Source organism: Falco naumanni, chromosome 2 (genome assembly GCF_017639655.2).
Source record: "Falco naumanni isolate bFalNau1 chromosome 2, bFalNau1.pat, whole genome shotgun sequence".
Lineage (NCBI taxonomy): Eukaryota > Metazoa > Chordata > Aves > Falconiformes > Falconidae > Falco > Falco naumanni.
Genome location: NC_054055.1, coordinates 14,429,723 through 14,450,107, shown reverse-complemented (window position 1 = coordinate 14,450,107; position 20,385 = coordinate 14,429,723). Strand labels below are relative to the sequence as shown.

At 37.6% G+C, this 20,385-nt stretch overlaps 1 protein-coding gene across 1 annotated transcript in view; it reads left to right on the top strand.

The window, feature by feature from the left end:
• BRCA2 (BRCA2 DNA repair associated) overlaps window positions 1–20,385 on the top strand; it is a 40,889-nt gene that overhangs the window by 13,477 nt on the left and 7,027 nt on the right. Inside the window, exons 11-20 of the mRNA XM_040583332.1 lie at window positions 796–5,538; window positions 6,726–6,818; window positions 8,253–8,322; window positions 8,716–9,134; window positions 10,077–10,267; window positions 10,868–11,055; window positions 14,495–14,665; window positions 14,963–15,314; window positions 16,004–16,159; window positions 18,302–18,446. Coding sequence (XP_040439266.1) covers window positions 796–5,538; window positions 6,726–6,818; window positions 8,253–8,322; window positions 8,716–9,134; window positions 10,077–10,267; window positions 10,868–11,055; window positions 14,495–14,665; window positions 14,963–15,314; window positions 16,004–16,159; window positions 18,302–18,446 — 6,528 coding nt within the window. The remainder of the gene's footprint in view (window positions 1–795; window positions 5,539–6,725; window positions 6,819–8,252; window positions 8,323–8,715; window positions 9,135–10,076; window positions 10,268–10,867; window positions 11,056–14,494; window positions 14,666–14,962; window positions 15,315–16,003; window positions 16,160–18,301; window positions 18,447–20,385) is intronic.

Genomic DNA, 20,385 nt, shown 5'->3' with positions numbered 1-20,385 from the left:
TAAAATCCTGCGTTAGTGATAAAGTAGCTCTGCAACTGGGAATTAAGATATGGAATTGGTCTGCTATGATAACAGTGGCAGAACAGCATTATTGTCAAGTAGTTTGATGCCAACTTACTGGTTTAGTCTCAGATTAGTTTTTGGAATAGAAACTTCCACCACCTTGAACTGTTACTCTAATAAGGAAACTTGGTTATCTTTGTCAGTGCTGTTTAGGCACCCATAGTGTTGAGGGCCATCCTGTCCGAGTTGACAACTTCTAAGAAATCATAAAGAATGGCAAAGTTGTATTGTTGTTTTTCTAAAATTAGGGGGTTTGAGACTATACATCTGTTTCTTACAGAAGTACAAAATATTTTAAAAAACAAAATGTATAATGAAAGCAAACATATGCTCCTATTTTTAAAAGCTGTTGTTCTTGCTGGAAAAATAACGTTAGGATTTGAAGTACTTCTCTTTAAAGTTTGAAACCCATTCCTTGTGTCTCAACATAAGGATTTAAGTCCATCTCTTCAAATTTTATTACAATTAAAAATCAATTGTTTTTCAACTGATAACATTAACTGCAGCCTACTCGCTTCTGGCTATTAGAACATGATTAGATTAAACAGATCTCCAATCTTGTCAAGGCATTCACATTTGAAAACAAAATTGATATTTATGGTATCACTGTTAAGTGTGTGTGGAAATGATCTTAAAGGGCCAACATTTTAGAAAAATTTGAATTTGCATTTGTTTGAATAAATGAGAACTACATTATTAACATGGTTTTCTCTGTAATGTCTTCTCTTGTAGACTGCTTGCTTCTTGCTGAGAGGAAGTGTTTGCAATCGAATATCAAGAAAAATCATTTCAGCACTTCAAAAATGGATGTAATGGGTAGCGCATGGGATAATTCCTTCAATGATAGGTTGAAGCAACAAGATCAGAGAGGCTTGGAGGGAAATGCAAGAGAAGATCAACCTGCTATGTCATTAAAATGCATAGAAGTATCTAATACACAGAAAGAAGACACAACAACTTTAAAAAGTAAAATAATTCCAAATACAAAAAGTAAAGCTCTAACTTCCACATGTCTAATGGCAAGAAAGTGTTCCAGACTGCTCCCTAAAGGCTGTTGCTTAGAGAAAGGTGAGGAAGATAAGTACGTGAGTGCTAACATGAGCAATGGAGATACTGTACTTCAGAGCCTGAAAGAAGAACTTATGTGGTCTTCTCCTAGGGATAATGAACACTTGATTGACGTGCACCGTGACACTGTATCTGTGACAAATAGCAGTTGCAATAATACTCAGAGTCAGATCAGCTTTTGCATAAATGGAGTCAGTAGTGATTGTTGCAGTAAAATACCAACGGGTAGAAGGCATGCTACAGACTGGCGGTCAGTAGTTGATGGTAGAGAAGTATGTGAACCTCTGGGAATAAACTACTCAGAAAATTGTAGTATTGTATTAAGACAAAGTGAGAAAACGGATGCAGCTGCCTGGTCAGAAGTTGTAGCCGACAATGAAGAGCCAAAGTCAGCTGAAAACAAGGAAAGCCCTCAAGCAGCTGCTTTCAATAATGTAGCTGTAGAGTCTGCTAAAGAGTTGTTAGATTGTATAGATAATAATTCTTCAAATGAAGTAATTTCTGAAGAAGATAAACAATTCGTACCTATGTATTCCAGCAAAAACCCAAATGAGAACCTGAAGAATAAAGGGAAGTCACCAGGAAATCTTAATGCTTGCAGTTTGAATCTGGGCTTTGGTGGCTTTCAGACTGCTTCCAATAAGCAGATTAAATTCTCTGAAGTCAGTATAGCAAAAGGCAGAATGCTTTTCAAAGATATTGAAAATGAATGCTTTGAAGCCTGTTCAATGCAAAGAGTCGGAAACTTTTCAAATAAGGTTAAAAAGGCGAATATATTTTTCACAGATTCAGAAAGCAAGTTGGGTGGTAATTTATCTGATTCTTTAGATTCACAGACAAGTTTTCTTAATCCCAGGCTTACACAGTTTATTCCACATAAAGTTGGCTTGTGTAAAAGCTTTCCTAGAAGTCCACAATCCTTGCAAGAAACAAATCAAACCTTGACAGCAAGCCAAGAAGCTGAAATTGCTGAACTTTCTAGTATTCTGGAAGAAACAGGTAGTCAATTTGAATTTACACAGTTTAGAAAGCAAAGTAACATACAAAGTCATGCCTTTCAACAATTCGGAACTTTAGAAACATGTGGAACAATGAACGTGGAAAACATTTTTGAAAAAAGGAAAGATGCTGATTTTTGTAGCACTTTTAAATCTGAAAATCAAGTGAAAAATGACAAGTCTTGTACTAAGCAGGAAGACACAAATGAAGACTTAAAAGTGGTGGAATATGAAAAAGAAAATGCAGTGGTTTTACATAAAAATGACAAACGGGTTACTTTTACTAACTTAGACAGAAATAAAAGTAGAATATCCAATGAGAGCTTTCCAATAGCTAAACAGGACTGTTTTTCTAATTTTGTAGGCTTTACTTCAGCTGGAGGTAAAAAAATAAATATTTCTAAGGCAGCTTTGAACAGATCTGCAGAGCTCTTCAGGGACTTGGAGGATGATGATGACTTGTTTAAATCTTCTGAAACTAGTACTAGATGTCACAATTCAAATGGGCATATGTCTTCTAACTGTAATTCTGTCAGAATCCTGACAAAAGAAAACAAACAAAAACCTGTTTGTGTTTCAGACTTCAAAAGCATAGATGCCATTCCCCACAATACACAGGAAAAAAATGATGAAAATATTACTACACCATTTAAGGAAAATACGGAAAATCAAACAAAAAGATCAATGAATGATACTGAAAATGTTCATTTCAATAGTACTAATGCTATCATCAACAGTCTATCATCTGTTAAAAAACATAACCAGAATCTTAAAACTTCCAAACAATTTTTGAATCAAGGAGATGGCCAAGTTGAAGGCAGGTTGCAAGAAGACTCATTAGGTGTAGCATGTCTGGGAGATGCTGTTACAACTGCAGAAGAACATAATTTAAGTATATCAGATACAGTGGAGAACCTGTCTCCTATTGAGAAGGGAGAAGACAGAAAGGAAGATGAACGCTTGTCACAAAAATTTCAAACTCCAGCTGGTGGTGATATATCCAGTTCTGATGCAGCATTGGATCATTCTCTACACTTGCTCAATATACAGTGTGGAGGAAGAGATGTAAATGTTTTGGACAACTCTGATAAACAAAAGATAAATTGTGAAAGTATGGAAGATGACGCCACCCATGATAAGAAGCTGTTACTGAATGAAAGCAGAATAAAAATAGGTTCTTACCATCGTCATCATCAAATACCTTTTGAGCAAGAGGTGAATTTTGAAAAAAATCAAGTGAAGGGGAGTTACCTAACTGGTTTTCAGACTGCTAGTGGCAAGAAAATAATAATTGCTGATGGGTTTTTGGCTAAAGCTGAACAGTTTTTTGCAGAAGATGTTGATGTAGGAAGGGAATATAATGATAATTTTGAGAATCTCATAAAGAAAAGGAAACATGGTAAGAACTGCATAAAAGACTCTGATTTATGTATTGAAAGCATTGCTCAGTGTGATCTAGAAAAACCTGGAGATCAATTTAAGCAGGCAGTAGAGAGCAGTCCTGTTATATGCACTGTGGTTCTTGATCCTGTTGAAGTAGATACATCTGTTAATCTAGGTGAAGGTTGTGAAAGAAGTTTGGTAACTTCATATGCACATAAAAAAGCTGATGTCAGACCTGGGGAGTCAGAATTTGAATCCCTTGCTAGACAGGAGAGTGATACTTTAAGTAGAACTCATTTGCCTAAAGATGGAAAACTGTTTGCAGAGAGAAAGATGGAGTACTCCCTAAAAAAGAGCGATGATTCAGAAAACATACGTGATTTTCCTGTGCACTCTGCTGCATCTCTGCGTTTAATGAAGGTATCAGATAACCTTGAAGATAATTCTGTACCTGGAGATACAAAACCCACTTTTTTTGTTGAGTATAGTAACAATAGATCTAATCAATCCTTCCTCTTAAATTCAAAAAGTAGCTCTGTGAACTGTGACAGTAAGAAAATTGATTTAGAATGTTTAAATGAACCTTGTGCTGATACAGACTGCTTTGCAGACACCATGGTTAATGCTTGCCAAAGCCAGTCACGAGTCAGTCTTCCCAAAGATGAAAATAATTTAACCAGGTTAAAAGAAACAACACTTAGTGTTGAAAATCAAGAGGGTAATCTGAAACAAACTGTGTTTAGTACAGCAAAAGGTAAAGCCGTTTCTGTTTCGGAAGGTGCATTAGCAAGAGTCAGACAGATGTTTCAAGATGACTACAGTGAATCTGTAAAATATGAAATTGAGACTAACTCAAGGACTGAACAAACAGAAGTTGCTGGAAATTCATTTGTCATTCATGCTGAGTGTCCTAATTCTGCTAAGTTTTTTAATGCTACAAGAAGTGAAGAAAGTAATTCAGCTGCATCCCATTTTATTAAAGTAAATGTAAGTGTTAGTGAAAATGGTCATCAAGATACAAACACATTTGCAGATGCAAAGTCTGTTTCAAATTCTCAGAAGCGATGCTTTGAACAGAATATTGAGACTTCAGGGCACTTGCCTGTTCCAGATAAGCAGATAAAGCTGACAGATTCTTCTGTGAGCAGTCTTGGATTTTTCAGTACAGCAAGTGGTAAGCCTGTACAACTATCAGAAGAGTCACTCCGGAAAGCTAGACAGGTCTTTTCTGAAATGGAAGGTAATCATTCAGCCCATGTACAAGAAGACTTTTTAATTGAGGAAAATGTTGAAAAGTCTGAAATGTGCACTGAAGTAGTTCCTAGGAAAATGCAGATAGTGTTACCAAAAGGGGAAGAGGATGCCAGCACTGAATTGATTTCATATCCTGCTTTTGGGTTCAGCACTGCAAGTGGAAAGCAGGTAACTGTCTCTAAAAATGCCTATCAAAAAGCAAAGGCAATTTTAAAAGAATCTGATGACTTTGTAAGCAGTGGGCTTTGCATTAGAGATCAGCTGAGTTCAGTTAAAGAGAGTGGTCAATGTATAAAATCTTTAACTGATAAAGTGAACTTAGAATCCAAAGTTGAGAAAAGCTGCAATGAAGACCTTGAATTAAAAAACTTCCACCCTGAGGAAATGAAGTCTTTTGCAAGCACTCACCATGTCAGAATGCCTGAATATATATCACATAGTAAGAAAACCAAGCAATTATCATCACTTAAAAATAGCTTTCAGCAAGAGGAGACTAGACCTTTTGGAAAAGGGCAGCTGAATCTGGGGATGGAAACAGAGTCTGAAGCAATTTCATGCAGAGCTACTGCTAAAGGAGAAACTAATCTTCTCCAGACTCCAAAAAACTACTTTGTAGTGGAGGCTGAAGAAAGTGCAAGAGCATTTATGGAAGACGATTTTTCTGATTCTGGAGTACAAACTAATGCTGCACGGACCTTCAGTAGCAGGCTGGATAAAAACTTCCAAACGAAGACCCTTGGGAAGAGGCACTATCAAGAAGAAAACTCACTTGGTAGGTCTTTATTTTATAGATGTTCAAATCAATTTCTGCACAATGGGTTGTTTGAGATTTTTTTTTTTTTGCATATCATGTTGCTTTTTAGGTTGTATAGAATTTTAAGTTCTTTCTTCAGGTGTCAATGACAAAAATTCTTGCTGCAGGTGATAGTTTCTCTTCTCTTTCCAGCCTTAAATGCACAGTATAAGCTAAATTTGCAACTAGTAATTTTGAGAGGTATGCAGGTTTTGTTGTTTTATAAAGTTATGGAAGAAAGCTGCTGCTCCTTTTCTGTCTGAGCAGACTTCCTTCTGTTTTTTTTTCTCTGCATGAATCTAGTGTTTTTTCATTGAAAAATGAGTAGCAGCATTTCCCTTTTCACCTTTTTGTGCCTTGTAGGTGAGGACACAGTTTCACTTGTATTGAGATTGCTGGTCTGGTAAGAATAGTTGTTGGTCTAAAAGCATGGTTTCTTGACATCTAAAACTGATCTGTCTCGGGGCTGAAGTGTTGGTACTTAATGTTTGCAGTCACTCAGACCTGTTCAGGGACCTGGGCTAGATGAGAAGTATTTATGGATGGGTAGATTGCAACAGTCGCTGCCTGGCTGCACAAGTTCAGGTACAAAGTGGGCAGGCTACTTTCTGGGAAAGTTTAAGTAGTTGTGAAAAGGCAGATAAGACTCTTACCACGTCCAGCTTGAAACAGCAGTGCCACATTTGAACCACATCCATAGTTACAGCTTCTGTAAAAGATGCGTTAACCTCCGCTTCTTTAGAATTCTGCGGGGACTTTTATTTGCAGAAAACAGCTGTGCTGCCAGCTGAAGTCCGCTGTGGTGCACTTTCTGAAGCAGACTGTCTTGAGTATGTTTGATAACTTAAGGCTCACAAACGTTGAGTTGGATGGAACAGACCTACTGTCCACAAAAGATTCTGCAGCAGACTTATTACGTCTTGAAATCATTCTTGGTAACGTAATATGCAGTCATTCTGTACAGAAGAAACTTTTGCAAATTGTGAAGTAGCTCTGTGTTCAAAAAGGCTCTTGAATACAGGTGTGTGATCTGAAAACTCGCTACTTCTGCTTGCTCTGACTTCTTGAGTGGGTTTTTTTAGAAATTAAAATTACAGTATACAGCATTGGGAAGAAAATGAACTTAAAAGGAACATCACTTTTAAAAATCTGTGGTTTTGTCCTAGGAGGACCTCCAATTAAGAGACAGCTACTGCTTGAATTTAACAGGACAAAGAATCCCCCCAGATCCTTGCAACCTTCAGTAAGCACCCCTGATGGTAATTTTAGTCTTTTTTGTGTTCTAATTGGTAATCTGATGTTGGTTGTTATCTTTAGAATTCTTCAATTTCAAATAAACTAACATAAAAGAAGCAGTTAAGCAATCTTATTATCAATATAGTCATGGAAATTCAGGGTAGCTGCTATAGTAATGTTTCCACTGACTTGAAATCACATGATTAATGGTATGCCTTATTGTGTAGAATCTAAATGTATTACAGTGTACTACTACTGCAACAACTTGGGTTAATTTTCACCTTGGTAGGAATTCAGGTTCTCACAATCCTAAATTTCATAAATTCTAGTCTCAGTAGGAAGAATATGTTTTATTGATCTGTAATTTCTAAGTCAAAAACTGTATCTGCAAGAAAATGAGAAGATACTGGGAGTTTTATCAGAAAATAATTTGTGAAGACTATAGTTACTGATAAGTGCCTACATTACAGATACTTTTCGTATTTTGAGCCAGTAATATGGAGGCTTATGAAAGTGGAATCAAGGTTTTAAAGTTTGAGTTGATGCTTTCTGTGAAGCTAGTTAGTGATTAGTATATTAGCATCGTGATTTTTTGGCTACAGCGTTTGGTTATGGGATAAACTGTGTTCTTTAAGGAACTTGTTCTAAGCACTGCATGCTTTCATCTAGGATTCAGTAGTAGGATTCTTTAAATATATTGGTGTAACCAGTATATTGGTTCCTGAATGCTGTCCTAAATCTGTTCAAAGCATAAGCCCCATGATCTGAAGTTTTAAGTGGAATTTGTAAGTTGCTGCCAGAGAATAATTTCATACCCTTCATATGTTAATATTACCCTACTCTGCAGCAGGATTTTAAGTGTTATTTGGTGGAACAACTGAAAAGAGTTCTAATCTCCAGTACAGTCTTTGACTTCCAGAACACGTGGCATCTTGTACATATGACTTCTCATCTGAAACTTCCTTCTTTGTAGCCTAAGGACATATAGGACAAATTAGTTCCAGTTCTGGGCAGGCAGGATTTAGTTATGTTGGCCAAGATAAGCATGTCCTTCAATGTTGGAAAGAGGAGTTTGTGCAAATGTACCCATTTCTGTTACTACTACAAAATAAAAAAAAAGTTGAGAGTTCTAATTGAATGGTGAGTCTACCTGGCGTTAAATGTATGATAAACGTTTCCCTTTGAGAAGCCTAAAACATCTTTCAAGCTCACAAACAGGAACTTTTGAGAGTTCAGCGTTGTTGTCACTTACCCTTTAGATCTGTCTGCAACTAGTGTGAAGATGTCTTATACAAAGATTTTAGCAGGGGGGTGGGAGGGGATGAGAACAAAGCTATTTAAATCTACTCTGGAAATTTTTCTGTATATTTATACCATTAATATAGAAAAAAAAGTACTGTAAATATCTATCCATGTAATGTTACATTTCAAACTTTATTTTTCTAATTATATTGCAGGCATTTTCAGAGACAGAAGAAAATTTATGTACCATGTTCCTTTAAAACCCATAACATGTCAACCTTTTGGGTGAGAAACTTATAATACATTTTAGAATTCTTCTAAATGCAATTTCATAAAATCTCACAAGCCCTTGTAACTTTTTAAAAATACATGGTAATAATTTGCTACCCAACTTTATAAAAGTCTTAATAATTTTACTTCAAAATAAACAAATTGCCATATAATAAATATTGCTGCAGTAGACCAGTGAGATGCTAAACAAATTTTACACTTGTATTTTTGTTTTCTCAATAGTGGGAAATTAAGTATGATGTTTTTAAAATGTTAAAGACTGATACTTCGTCTTTGCTTTGAGGTAGTGTTGAAAGTTGTGTCACTAAATTAAGAATACAAAAATCCTAACAAAGTTTTCTGCCAGGAAGCTGCAACCGGTATGTTTAAATGTTTTAATTTCTGTAGGGCTACTAAAGAACGACAAGAAGTCAAGAATCCTAACCTTACTCTACCAGATCAAGACTTCAAAGGATTAAAATCTAAACCTACCATTTTTCAGCACTGTGCACTAAGGCAATCTTCAAATGCTACTTCTGGGTTTTCTACTCCATGTAAGGCCTCAGCAAAAGAGGGTGAAGAAACAAGAAGTTTGTACAAATCTGGCAAAACTGCTGAAACTTTCATTCCACCCTTCAAAACCAAGCTGACATTTTCTACAGGCGAACAGGGCAGCAGCAAAAGATGTGATTCACTGATCAGCAAAAATCTGACTGAAAAGACAGAATTGGGTCGGATCACAACTGAACAAAATATTGCTGAACCTCAAGATCACCAGTCTTACATCCAGCACATAGCAGACACTGACCTAGAAAATGGCAAATCAGGTATTTTCAGATTTTGATCACTTAACTATTGCGAATACTATCAAAATCAAACCTTTAGGGGTTTTGCATATTATGACAGACTTTTTTTTTTAAAATAAAAAGAAGCTTTTTTTTTTTTTGCAGGAAAATTAGGAAATAACTGCTTACCTACTGTTTCATGTTACACTGCTGATAAAGCATATGCAACTCATCTCTGAAGTTAGTTAAGAACATGAAAAAAACTTGGTTTCACACAGTGCTTCACAAACAAGATGGCTTATGTTTCATTTGATATTTAATTTTATATACCTCTTAAGTAAAATATTCTAGGAACCTTAAAGACTAGCCTTGCTTCATTCAGTTTTACAGAAGCTTGTTTTCATTCTGTTTTCTAATTAAAATGTAGGCTTAACAATATAAATGGCTGTGTCATTTTCAAAGAGGCAGAGTTTAAATGCCCAACTGTTTGACTTCAGCATGCGGGCTTATGCCTTCCGAGCTCTCTTGAACATTTCAATGTGTATAATTTCTGTAACTATTACAATCACATAATCTGGACTTTTTCAGAAGGACTTACTGTTTGTATTTGAACAGGTGCATGAACATTTGCAGAATTAGATCCCATATTTACAGGTGAAAATCTCAGGATTATGACTTTGTAGTCATCAACTAATTTCTGTTCATTTGGGGTTTTCTGTGAAGATAGTTCAGTCTGAGAAAAATACGTGTATTTAAGTTGAGTTCAGGGACTTATTCATTTCATATCAATATTAAAACACCTTCAGTAAAGACTGCTTTTTAAATGCATTAGTTTTGAAGAATTAGACATTGCAGTTTCTAAAAATAGAGTGTGGCTTAGAAAATATGCTTTTCTTAATCTGCTTGTATAGTGTGACTGTATATCTTAAATCAATATATACTCTTAACGGGTTTTGATGTTTTGGAGTTTTTTTTAATTTGCAGCTACAGTCAAGATGATGACAAATCTCCGCTTTGCCAGAGATCTACAGGATATGAGAATTAAAAAAAAATATAGACAAAATATTAGCTCACAGCCAGGCACCCTTTATGTCATGAAAACATCTGCAAGAAATAGAATCTCTCTGAAAACTGCAGTAGAAGAGAAATCTCCTAGGTTTTACTCTATGGAAGAGGTATATTGATCTCTCTTTACTGTGTCTTTCCTGGGATGTGTTCCTGAAGAAAAGCAAACAAAAACTCAGTAGCTTTTGAATAGATAAATTCTTCAGTTTTGAGATAGGTATTTACAGTGGCTGTTATACCAGCTGCTAATTTTTAAGTACCTTTGCGTATCCACAGTTTTAAAGATTATTCCAAATAATAAAGTCATAAATGTCTCTGTAGTGTTATAATCAAACAAGAAAAACATCAAACAAGGAAAAAATCCAACAATGATAGTTGCTATTGGCTTTTAACCCACATGAATAGCTATTTTAAGATAATGGTTAAAATTTAAGCTTAGCGAAGTGTATCAAAGCCCTCTTGCTTTTGGTACAGTGAAGGTACAAAACCTATGGAATTTTTTTAAACACATTTAAAGCACACTGATGCTGTTCTGCTGAAATAATTTCTGGGAATTCCTCCGTTCTCTTTGGTTTACATACAGAATTACAAGGTCAGGCAAAAGCTGTCTCAACCTCAAGGAAATATTTTATCTGAATTTATAACATTAGATATAAAAACTCTCAGCTGAATTCTTACTGTATTATTTCTTTTTCATCAAATTTTTTCAGCTGTACACATACGGTGTTTCAAAAAATTGCATACAAGTTAATAGCACAAATGCAGAATCTTTCCAGTTTCTCATCAAAGACTTTTTCAGTAAGGAGTATTTATTAGCTGGAAATGGGATGCAACTTGCTGATGGAGGATGGCTAATACCTACAGATGACGGAAAAGCTGGCAAAAAGGAGTTTTACAGGTACTGTTACTTATGAACTTGAGACAAGTATGGTATTTATGAGTAAGTAATTCTGCTATCCCCTAGAATGAGTCCAACACAGTGGGCTTTTAAAGCCTCTGACTATTTTTTACTGTGCATTTTCAGTACACCTCTGCTAGTGTAAATGAAGATGCAGTAGGGTTGTCAATTTATGATGTAGACTAATGTTAGTGATCCTCACTGATCATTAAATAAAACAGTCAAAGTCAATCTGGAAAATTCTGGGATTTCTTCAACAGTGTAAATAGTCTCCAAAAATTACAATTTTCTGTTAATTCAGCACTTGCCACTTTGTTTAATAGGTTTTGACTTTAAGTGGAAAAGGATTTACCTTTGGGCTCTAGAGTTTCTAGATGGGAATGAAGGTTGATTGAGGAGATGCTTAGGGCTTCTTTGTCAGGACAGGGATGAAAATTTTTTTCAATGTAATTTTTTTTTAAAGCTGATGTATGATTTGAATGAAGCCAAGACTTCAGTAGCAAAAGTCACTGATCTGTTCAAGCTTTCCTTTGAGTATATGTAAGAAGCAAAAAAAGAAAAAAATGCACAAATAACGCTTGCTCTTGCACTCTTCCTAGTCCTTTTATCCCTCCTTTTGCAGGTCATTTCAGATGAGCTGGAAAAAAAGTTTGAGTGCATTTCTCCTAAACACTTTTGTAAAAATTGTTTAGTTTTACTGTAAGCAGGTTTGTACCTTTAACTTAATGAAAAGCATGTGCAATAGAACAAGGAACTACCAGTGCACTGTTGTTGCAGCAAAACTTCAGAAAATATTAAGCATTAGTTTCTGACTGACTTGGTATATTTGAGGTGCTCTTTTTTTCAAGTCAATGTCGCTGTTGGTATGCATTCATACAAACTCAAGGCAGGGACGTGTATTTCAGTAGTATTTGTAGTCAAGCATGCATTGCCAACCTATGTAGTATCAGAATTCAAGAAGTTTGCAACATTTACTTCCCAGTACCAAAGTGTGACAGAGACAGGTCTGTTCCAAAGTGAAGGACTGCTTTTATTTGAAGCTTATCTACTTATCCAGCCTCTATCTATCACCAATTCTAAGATAGAGAGACTATAAGAAATTATCAAAGTCTTGCTAACATACACAACATCCACTGCCCTCCCCTTGCCCACAGCACCTGTTACTTCATCACACAAATCAGTTGGGTTGGTTAGGCATGATTGACACTTAGTAAATCCATGCTGGCCATTTCCAACCACCCTCTTGTCCTTTGCTTGTTTAGAAGTGGCTTTTAAGAATTTTTGCACACTACTCTGAAAGTCCTTGAGTCTCTCTAACAGTAGAGTTTGTCTCCACAGGTTTTTTCTAAATCCTGTAAGGCAGAGTTAATCCTCCCACAGTTTCCATTTTGCACCCTGTAGCATCGCATGCCCCAACTGTTTTATAGACAGCTATGGGATGTGTAGGCATATGGTATTGTGTAGTCACTCAGAGGCAGAGTGTGCAGAACTTGACCTAACTTGTTACTTGTCTGTTTCCTCACCATTTGGCAAGTATTCTGCTAATAGCAATACCGTCCCTGATTCTGCATTTCCTTCTAGTGGTGACATGATTGTTGAGTGTTTTGGGGATCTACCTTGCTTGATGGAATGCTCATAAAAGCATTTATGGTAATAAATAAAACATAAAAGACATGTTCATCCCTGTGCAGTTAACGGTGCAGGACCTCTTGCCTACATGTCAGTCTTCTGGAGTTGCGTGCATTTTTAGAAAGCATGCTGCTCATTTTTTTTTTTTTCTCATGTGAAATTGCTATTTCTAGGCTGACAAGTAACACCGCTACACAAATTAATAGGAAACGTGAGTTTTGAGGTTGTTTCTGTCAAGAAACAGTAGATCTCTGGGAACAATCTGCTGCTTAAGCATGTTGGGCGTAATCTTGATCATTTCCACACAATTTTCCTGATAATGGGAAAGGCATTAAAATATTTGCACAAAACACCTTATGCCTAATGTGCCAAATATTGGCCTTTTAGGCCAGTAGGAACTTCTTGTTCCAGAGGCAGCTTGTCTTAATAAATCATTATCAGATGTGCTCCTGATTCTGTGATCCAGGCCATCAGGTATATGGCTTTCCCCACATTCACTTTTCAGAAACAGAAGAGAGAAACCACCAACATACTACTAAATACCCCAGAATAGCCACAGTGGTTTTGGTGTGAGAACCTGCTCTGGGTGGCAGTGTTGTTCTGACCCTGAATTCCAGACAGCCTCTTGAGCAGTTTGTAGAAGTTGTTCCCCAAGAGATTGGCTTCAGTTCTTGTATGTTTTCTGGATTTTGTTAGATGTTAAAGCATATGCTTGAGAATAGACACCTACTGGTTGGTCAGCTGAATCAGCCTTTTTATCCCTTTAAGTATATTAACTGGATCTCCATCAACTAGAATATATGGGTCTTCATTTAGTTGTCTGTATTTAGAATCTTAATCTTGAACTGAATTCTGTATTCAGCTGAGTTGTATTGTCCTTCACAAAGGATTACAGAGTGTCTCCTAAAGTCTCGAGATTGATTTGCTCTCTTCTAATGTAGTAGTAATTAATTTGATGGTCATGTCTGCTCCATATCTTCCTATATATAACTTTTGGGGGTTTAAATTGTCTCTTTTCCTCAGGCAGCTGCAGTACAGTTCTTAAAATCTTGAGGCTTTATGACAAGTTGGAAATTGACTTTTTCATAGGCCTTAACTTGTGTTCTAATAAGTCTAATGGCTTAGCTCTTTGAATCTCTGGTCTAATTCTTTCTCTTCCTCCTTGAATTAAATGGCCTTCCTAGTGACTGAGAGCTGGGAAAAAACAGATGTTTCCAACCCAACTCATGGAGGTCACAGTGGTACAGCTTGGACTCAACACAGAATTAAAGTCTATTTCAGTGGTCACCCAATGGAGAGAAGAAAGTTCTTCAGTAGCAATTGAAAGCTCTTTAAAATGTGTTGTCCACATGCATGCTTTAAAAAAAAAGAAACAAAACCAGAATATCCAAACCACAACTCCAGAAACCGTGAAGTTAGAGGGGGATGGATTGTAATGAGCTCATCAAGCAAGCAGGGGAAACTCCAGGGCTGAAGGGGAGCAGAGCACACCTCTGTCCCTCTATGCTATGTGCATAACTGCACGAAGCAGACAGAGCATGCCCCTGAAGCTACTGCTAGAGTCGAAGTATCCATTTCAAGAATGTGTGCATCTATGTGTGTGCGTGCTGCCAAAGCGTATGAGGACAAAACTTCAGTATTCAGGATAACTGGATCAGGTTATGGAGCGTAACCTTCCTGTTTTCACTGTAATAAATATTCCTTTGTTAACATTGCCTATGTACATACGCTGAATATAATGCTAGGAAGAAATATGCAAGTAAAAACTTAGAGTGAATTTCAGGTTAATTTATTAACAATTTATCTGCAGAGCCCTCTGTGACACTCCTGGTGTGGATCCCAACCTAATAACAGAGGCCTGGGTTTACAACCACTATAGGTGGATTGTATGGAAATTGGCAGCCATGGAAGTCTCTTTTCCACATGAATTTGCGAACAGATGTTTGACACCAGAAACAGTACTGTTGCAGCTGAAATATAGGTATGTGTATAGCAATGTATTTGGAGTCATAATTTGTGATACTGTGCTTTCTAGTTCATAATAGTACAAAATAAGCACTTCTACCTTGCATTTACTGTATCAGAATGTTTATATTGTTAAACTTATGCATATCAGTATTAAAAATTTACAGGGTCATATTTGCAAAAACTTAGATAATATTTGCTTTGCTACAGTGTAACTTCAGTCATGTAGATGGATTTGCTGCAATTGTTTCTAAGGAAAAACAATGATGGATTTTGTTTGCTTTAACAAAGTGTCATTAATTCTTTTTTGTAGGTATGATTTGGAAGTTGATAAAAGTAAACGATCAGCAATCAAAAAAATAATGGAAAGAGATGATGCGGCAGGTAAAACACTTATACTGTGTATTTCTAAAATCATATCGCTAAACACCGTTGCATGTCCTAGCAGTAGCAATAAGAATGTGGAAAGTAAAAGAGCAGCAGCAATAATTGAAGTTACTGATGGCTGGTATGGGATTAGAGCTCTTCTGGACCCGCCTCTCAAAGCTTTCTTGCACAGAAGAAGGCTGACTGTTGGTCAGAAGATCATCGTGAACGGAGCAGAACTCATTGGCTTTCAGAATGGATGTACGCCACTGGAAGCCCCAGATACCCTTATGTTAAAGGTAAAACAAAGTATTAGTTCAGCTCGTTTGGATGTGACTGAGAGATGTGATAGATGCTATTTAGTTGAGCCATGTTTTGGAAACAAACAGTTTCGTCGGGGCTTTATAAGCAAAAAAGTTTTGTCAGAGTTTAATAGCCAGATTTGTAAGACATGACACAAGGTAGCTGGCACTATTCAATTGGGTTGGAAGACAAGTGTATAGTACAAAATTCTGCCAGGGTTTGCTGCATGTTTTCACAGTTCCAGCTCTTCAGTTTGATTAAGCACCAAGATACAAAAAGTACGTATCCATCACAGACAATATGGAAGTTGGAGGAAGAACAGAGAGGGGTGGAACCAGGTTGTAAGGATGGGCTTGTGGAGAGAGAGAGGGTCTTGACTTACTTGAGAATGATTAAAGTCCTGGGTGAAGTGTCAGCATAAAAATTTTGCTCCTCTGGTATGAAGGAATGGCTTGTTTCATACGTGCTCATTTCCTAGAGAATTTTAACTCGTCAAATTTTCAGTTCCTGTTTAAAAATACATTCTTGGATGTGAAAAGAAACCTTGAAATTAAAATTAGTATGTTCAGGTGCAAAAATTCTTAGCGAGGTCAGTGTGAAAATAGTCTTTCCTCTAGATATAGTAAGTTGGATATCTTTTTGACCTCCCAATGACAGTTTATCCTTTAACATTTAACTTACTCAGATCTCTGCGAACAGCACTCGATGTGCACGATGGCATGCAAAACTAGGATTTCATCGGGATCCCCGACCTTTTCCATTGCCTTTGTCATCACTTTACAGTGAGGGCGGTGCAGTGGGGTGTATTGATGTAGTTATTCAAAGAACTTACCCTATTCAGGTATGGTATAAATATTTTATGAATCTAACAGGTTGTGTGAGATCTAAGTTATATAAGTTAATTGCTTAATATAGAATAACATAATATAGAAAGCTAAAAGATTTAAGATAAGGTACCATTATATGTAAAATGAACAGGAGTGGTTCTTGCAGTACACATGTATTTAGTATTTCAGGACTGTGGAGTATCCTACTGTAAGAAGAATTGCATTTGCACTTGGTATCTTCTGGTTGGCTTTGCTTTCAGCTTCAAAAAGCCAGAAATACATTAATTTTAGTTCTGTAGTCTAAAAAGCATAGCACTTGTTTTAAAGGAGAAAAAAAAATCGACAGTTGCAACTCCAAGTTGAAGTGAAACACATCTTTTTGGTAGTATTAGTATTTGTATCCCTTCAAAGAAATTAAATACTTAAAACCATTAGTAAGATTGCTTTTTTCTTACATGTCGATGGCTATGTTGTGTAAGATCTATTATTTAAAAAATATTACTGAAAATACAGTGTGATTATGGTGTGAAATAGAATGAAGATCTTTTAAATACCACTTGATATCCAGATGTTTTAAATATGGTCAGACTTCACTGTAACTACTTGCTTTTATAACAATACCAACTACAAAAAGAAGCAATATATTTGCTTCGTAATCAGTCCTCTTAATGTTAACAGTTTAACCAGGATACAACTTTCAGGTTTTGTTTTCTCAGAGTATGTTACATTTGGCATGTACATATAGTTGGGGGTTTTTCCCCCAGTGCTTTTTTTCCAAAGTGTTGTATAACTGTTGGTTGATACAGAAAATTCTGCAAAGGTAACACCAATATTTGGTTTGCATCATTACTTTGGTATTTAGATCCTTGCTGTAATGGAGGAAATTGCAGCACTTAATATGTGAACTGCCTGAGAGAACTAGCATTTATTTAGGTCCCAGAAAGGGGACTGTAATCTGTAATCGCATCACAGTAAATGGCTTCCAGACTGGGGAGGAAAGTAGTGCTTTTTATCTCACTATATTAAGAGATTGTGCTGATGTAGGTTATTGTTGTTTTTTTTAAACACTGAGACCGTTGCTCGAACAAATCAAACTGATAGAAAAACTTGGGCTGTCTAGTCTCCTTTTGCCTCAAGAGTCAAGGAGTATAGGAACTACAGTAACCCTAATTAAAGGTGTCCAACTGTGAAGAGTGCAGGAAATACATGAGATGCAGTTAATGAGGCAGGCAGAGCCTAATTCAGCAATTCCCTGCCTCATGAGGATTAGTCCTTCTTATCCTGCTCTCACTATATTCTCTTGCTGCTTCTCTCTGCTAAACCTGGAGCTCATCTGATCCTGTTGCTTACCTAATGTAGAGTAACTAACTAATAATAATTCAAACAAACAAACAAAAAAAAGACAAAACAAAAAAAACCACAAAAAAAACCCCAAAAAACCCCAAAACAAAAAACACAAAAAAATGCTGTCTATTGCCCTAACAGACTGATGTGGTCTGATGAGCTCAGACATGTCCTAGAGCCAGTGCAAGGGAGAAGATGGGACTGTGCAGCAAAGAGGAAAGGAAAGGGACTGCTTTCAGCAGCAGTGACCTCTTCGTTTGGCTCACCTGTCTCCTTAAATCAGACAAACAGGTTCTGGCAGGGCTGTGAACAAGGCTGTAGACTATGGAACCATTTAAGGCAGAAAAAGTTTAAGAGCATCTGCAGGAAAACATCATCGTTCTTTCACATCGTCTAATCCAGTGTCTGAAAGCAAACAGTTGATGTGCAAAGACAAATTGGGTAGAATGCAGTTCTGGTATGTTTTTAAGCATCAAGATTGGTTTGTATCTTAGTAGTGTATCTGCCAGTGGGATCCAGCTGTCTTCTAAATTACATCATTGATACCTACTACTATAAGCTATGGCTTCTTCAGCTGTTAAATCATGCAGTTTTGACCACTGCGCCACTCTGTCTTATCTTTAAAGTGAATGTTTACAGCCAGTGCTGTGGGGTTTTGCCTTTTATCTATCATACTGAAAGAACTTGCACTCTACTGCCTGTTCATTTTTTTAAAAGCAGTTTTGCATAACAGTGAGTATTAGAAGGAAGCTAGATGAGGTTGAAAATTTTTTTTAAAAGTCTGGGTTTTTGTTTGAATTTTTTCATTTCAGTGGATGGAAAAAACATCAGCTGGTTCATATGTGTTCCGTAACAGCCGAGCTGAAGAAAGGGAAGCTGCCAAGCATGCAGAGGATCAACAAAAGAAACTGGAAGCTCTGTTTGCAAAAATCCAAGCAGAATATGAAAAGCATGAAGGTAAAGCTTTCATTCTTTCAGGACACATATTAAGAACACACACATTTTTTGGCATTTACAGAAGAGTTTAAAGAAAAGTGGCAAAAACTTCTCTGGTCACAGAGAAGCAGACAGAGGGTGTGGGTTGTTTTCTTTGTTGCTGTTGGTTTTGTGTTGTATTCTTTTAGGCTTTTTACTTTGCATGTATCAAGGCGTTTCAGTACAAAACAGTTACATACTTGCGTGTTTGGCTTTACAGCTATCCAGGAAACTCTTCCTGAATGTGTTGGTAGTCAAGCTACTAAAAAATTACAGTTGAGATGATGCTGAAGGAAGTGCTACAGAATTGTAAAATTGTTAATTCCATTCTCTTCAAAGACCTGACACTAATATTTCACGCAGAGGTGGGCACAGATTAGGATGTGTCTTGGTAGACCTGAACACCAAGACTGAGCATCTTTCCTCACAAGCATTGCAGGACAGTGGACATACTGATGGCAGTGGAGCTGCTAAACGGGACAGGGACCCTGGTGGCACAGGACATGGAGAGGGCAGAGTTACTGTGTGCCTCTTTCACCTCAGCCTTAACTAGCAATACCAACCTTCAGCAATCGCAGGCCCTGGAGATCAGGGAAAAGTCTGGAGCAGGGAAGACATACCCTTGGTGGAAAAGGATCAAGTTAGAGGAAACTTACGCAACCCGGACATGCATAAGTCCATGGTCGGTGACAGGATGAACTCACAAGTGCTGAAGGAGCTGGCTAGTGTCTTTGTGAGGTGGTTTTGCATCCTCTTTGAATGATCATGCTGATCGGTAGAGGTGCCTGAAGACTGGAGGACAGTAAATGTGTCTCCTGTTTTCAAAAAGGACAGGAAGGAGGACCCAGAGAGCTAAGGCCTGTCAGCCTTCCCTTGATCACTGAGAAGGTGGTGGAACAACTAACCCTGAAAACCATTTCCAGGCACATGAAGAACAAGAACGTCATTGGGAGTAGTCAGCAGGGATTCACCAAGGGGCAGTCATATTTAACCAGTCTGACAACCTTCTGTGATGAAATTACTGGCTTGGGTAGATGAGGCAAGAGCAGTGCGTAATTGTTTGTCTTGGCTTCAGTAAGACTTTTGACACTGTCTCCCTTAAAGTCCTCATAGAGAAGCTGACGAAGCAGACAGTCAGGTGGATTGAAAATTGGCTGAACAGTTGGGCCCAGGGCATGGTGATCAGTGGCACAAAGTCTATTTGGAGGCTAGTAGCTACCAGTATACTCCAGGGTCCAACACTGGGTCCAGTCCCGTTTTAATGTCATCATCAATGGTCTGGACGATGGGGCAGAGTGTGCTCTCAGCAAGTTTGCTTGCGATGCAAAATTGGGATGAGTGACTTGATACACAAGGTGTTGTACCTCCATCCATAGAGACCTCATCAGGCTGGAGAAAAGGGCTGACAAAGAACCTTGCGAAGTTCAATGAAGGGAAGTGCAAATCTTGCACCTGGGGAGGAACAGTCCCATGCACCAGTCTGTGGCTGGGGCTGCCCAGCTGGAAAACAGCTTTGCAGAAAAGGCCCTGGGGTTCCTGATGGGCAGGTTGAGTGTTGCCAGAAGCTCTAAGGAGGTGATGCTTCCCCTCTGTTTAACACTGGTAAGGCCACGTGTGGAGTACTGTGTCCAGTTCTGGGCCCCCTGGGACAAGGGAGACGTGGACATACTGGAGAGTCTAATAAAGGGCCGTGAAGATGTTCAAGGGATTGGAGCATCTGCCATACAAGGACATGCTGATAGTTAGGACTGTTCAGCCTGGAGAAGGGAATGCTCAGGGGAATCTGATCAATGTTCATTAATACGTGAACGGAGGGTGCAAAGAAGATGGAGCCAGGCTTTTCTCAGTGGTGCCCTGTGATGGGACCAGAGGCAGCTGGGTACAAACTGAAACACTGAAGGTTTCCTCTGGGCATCAGGAA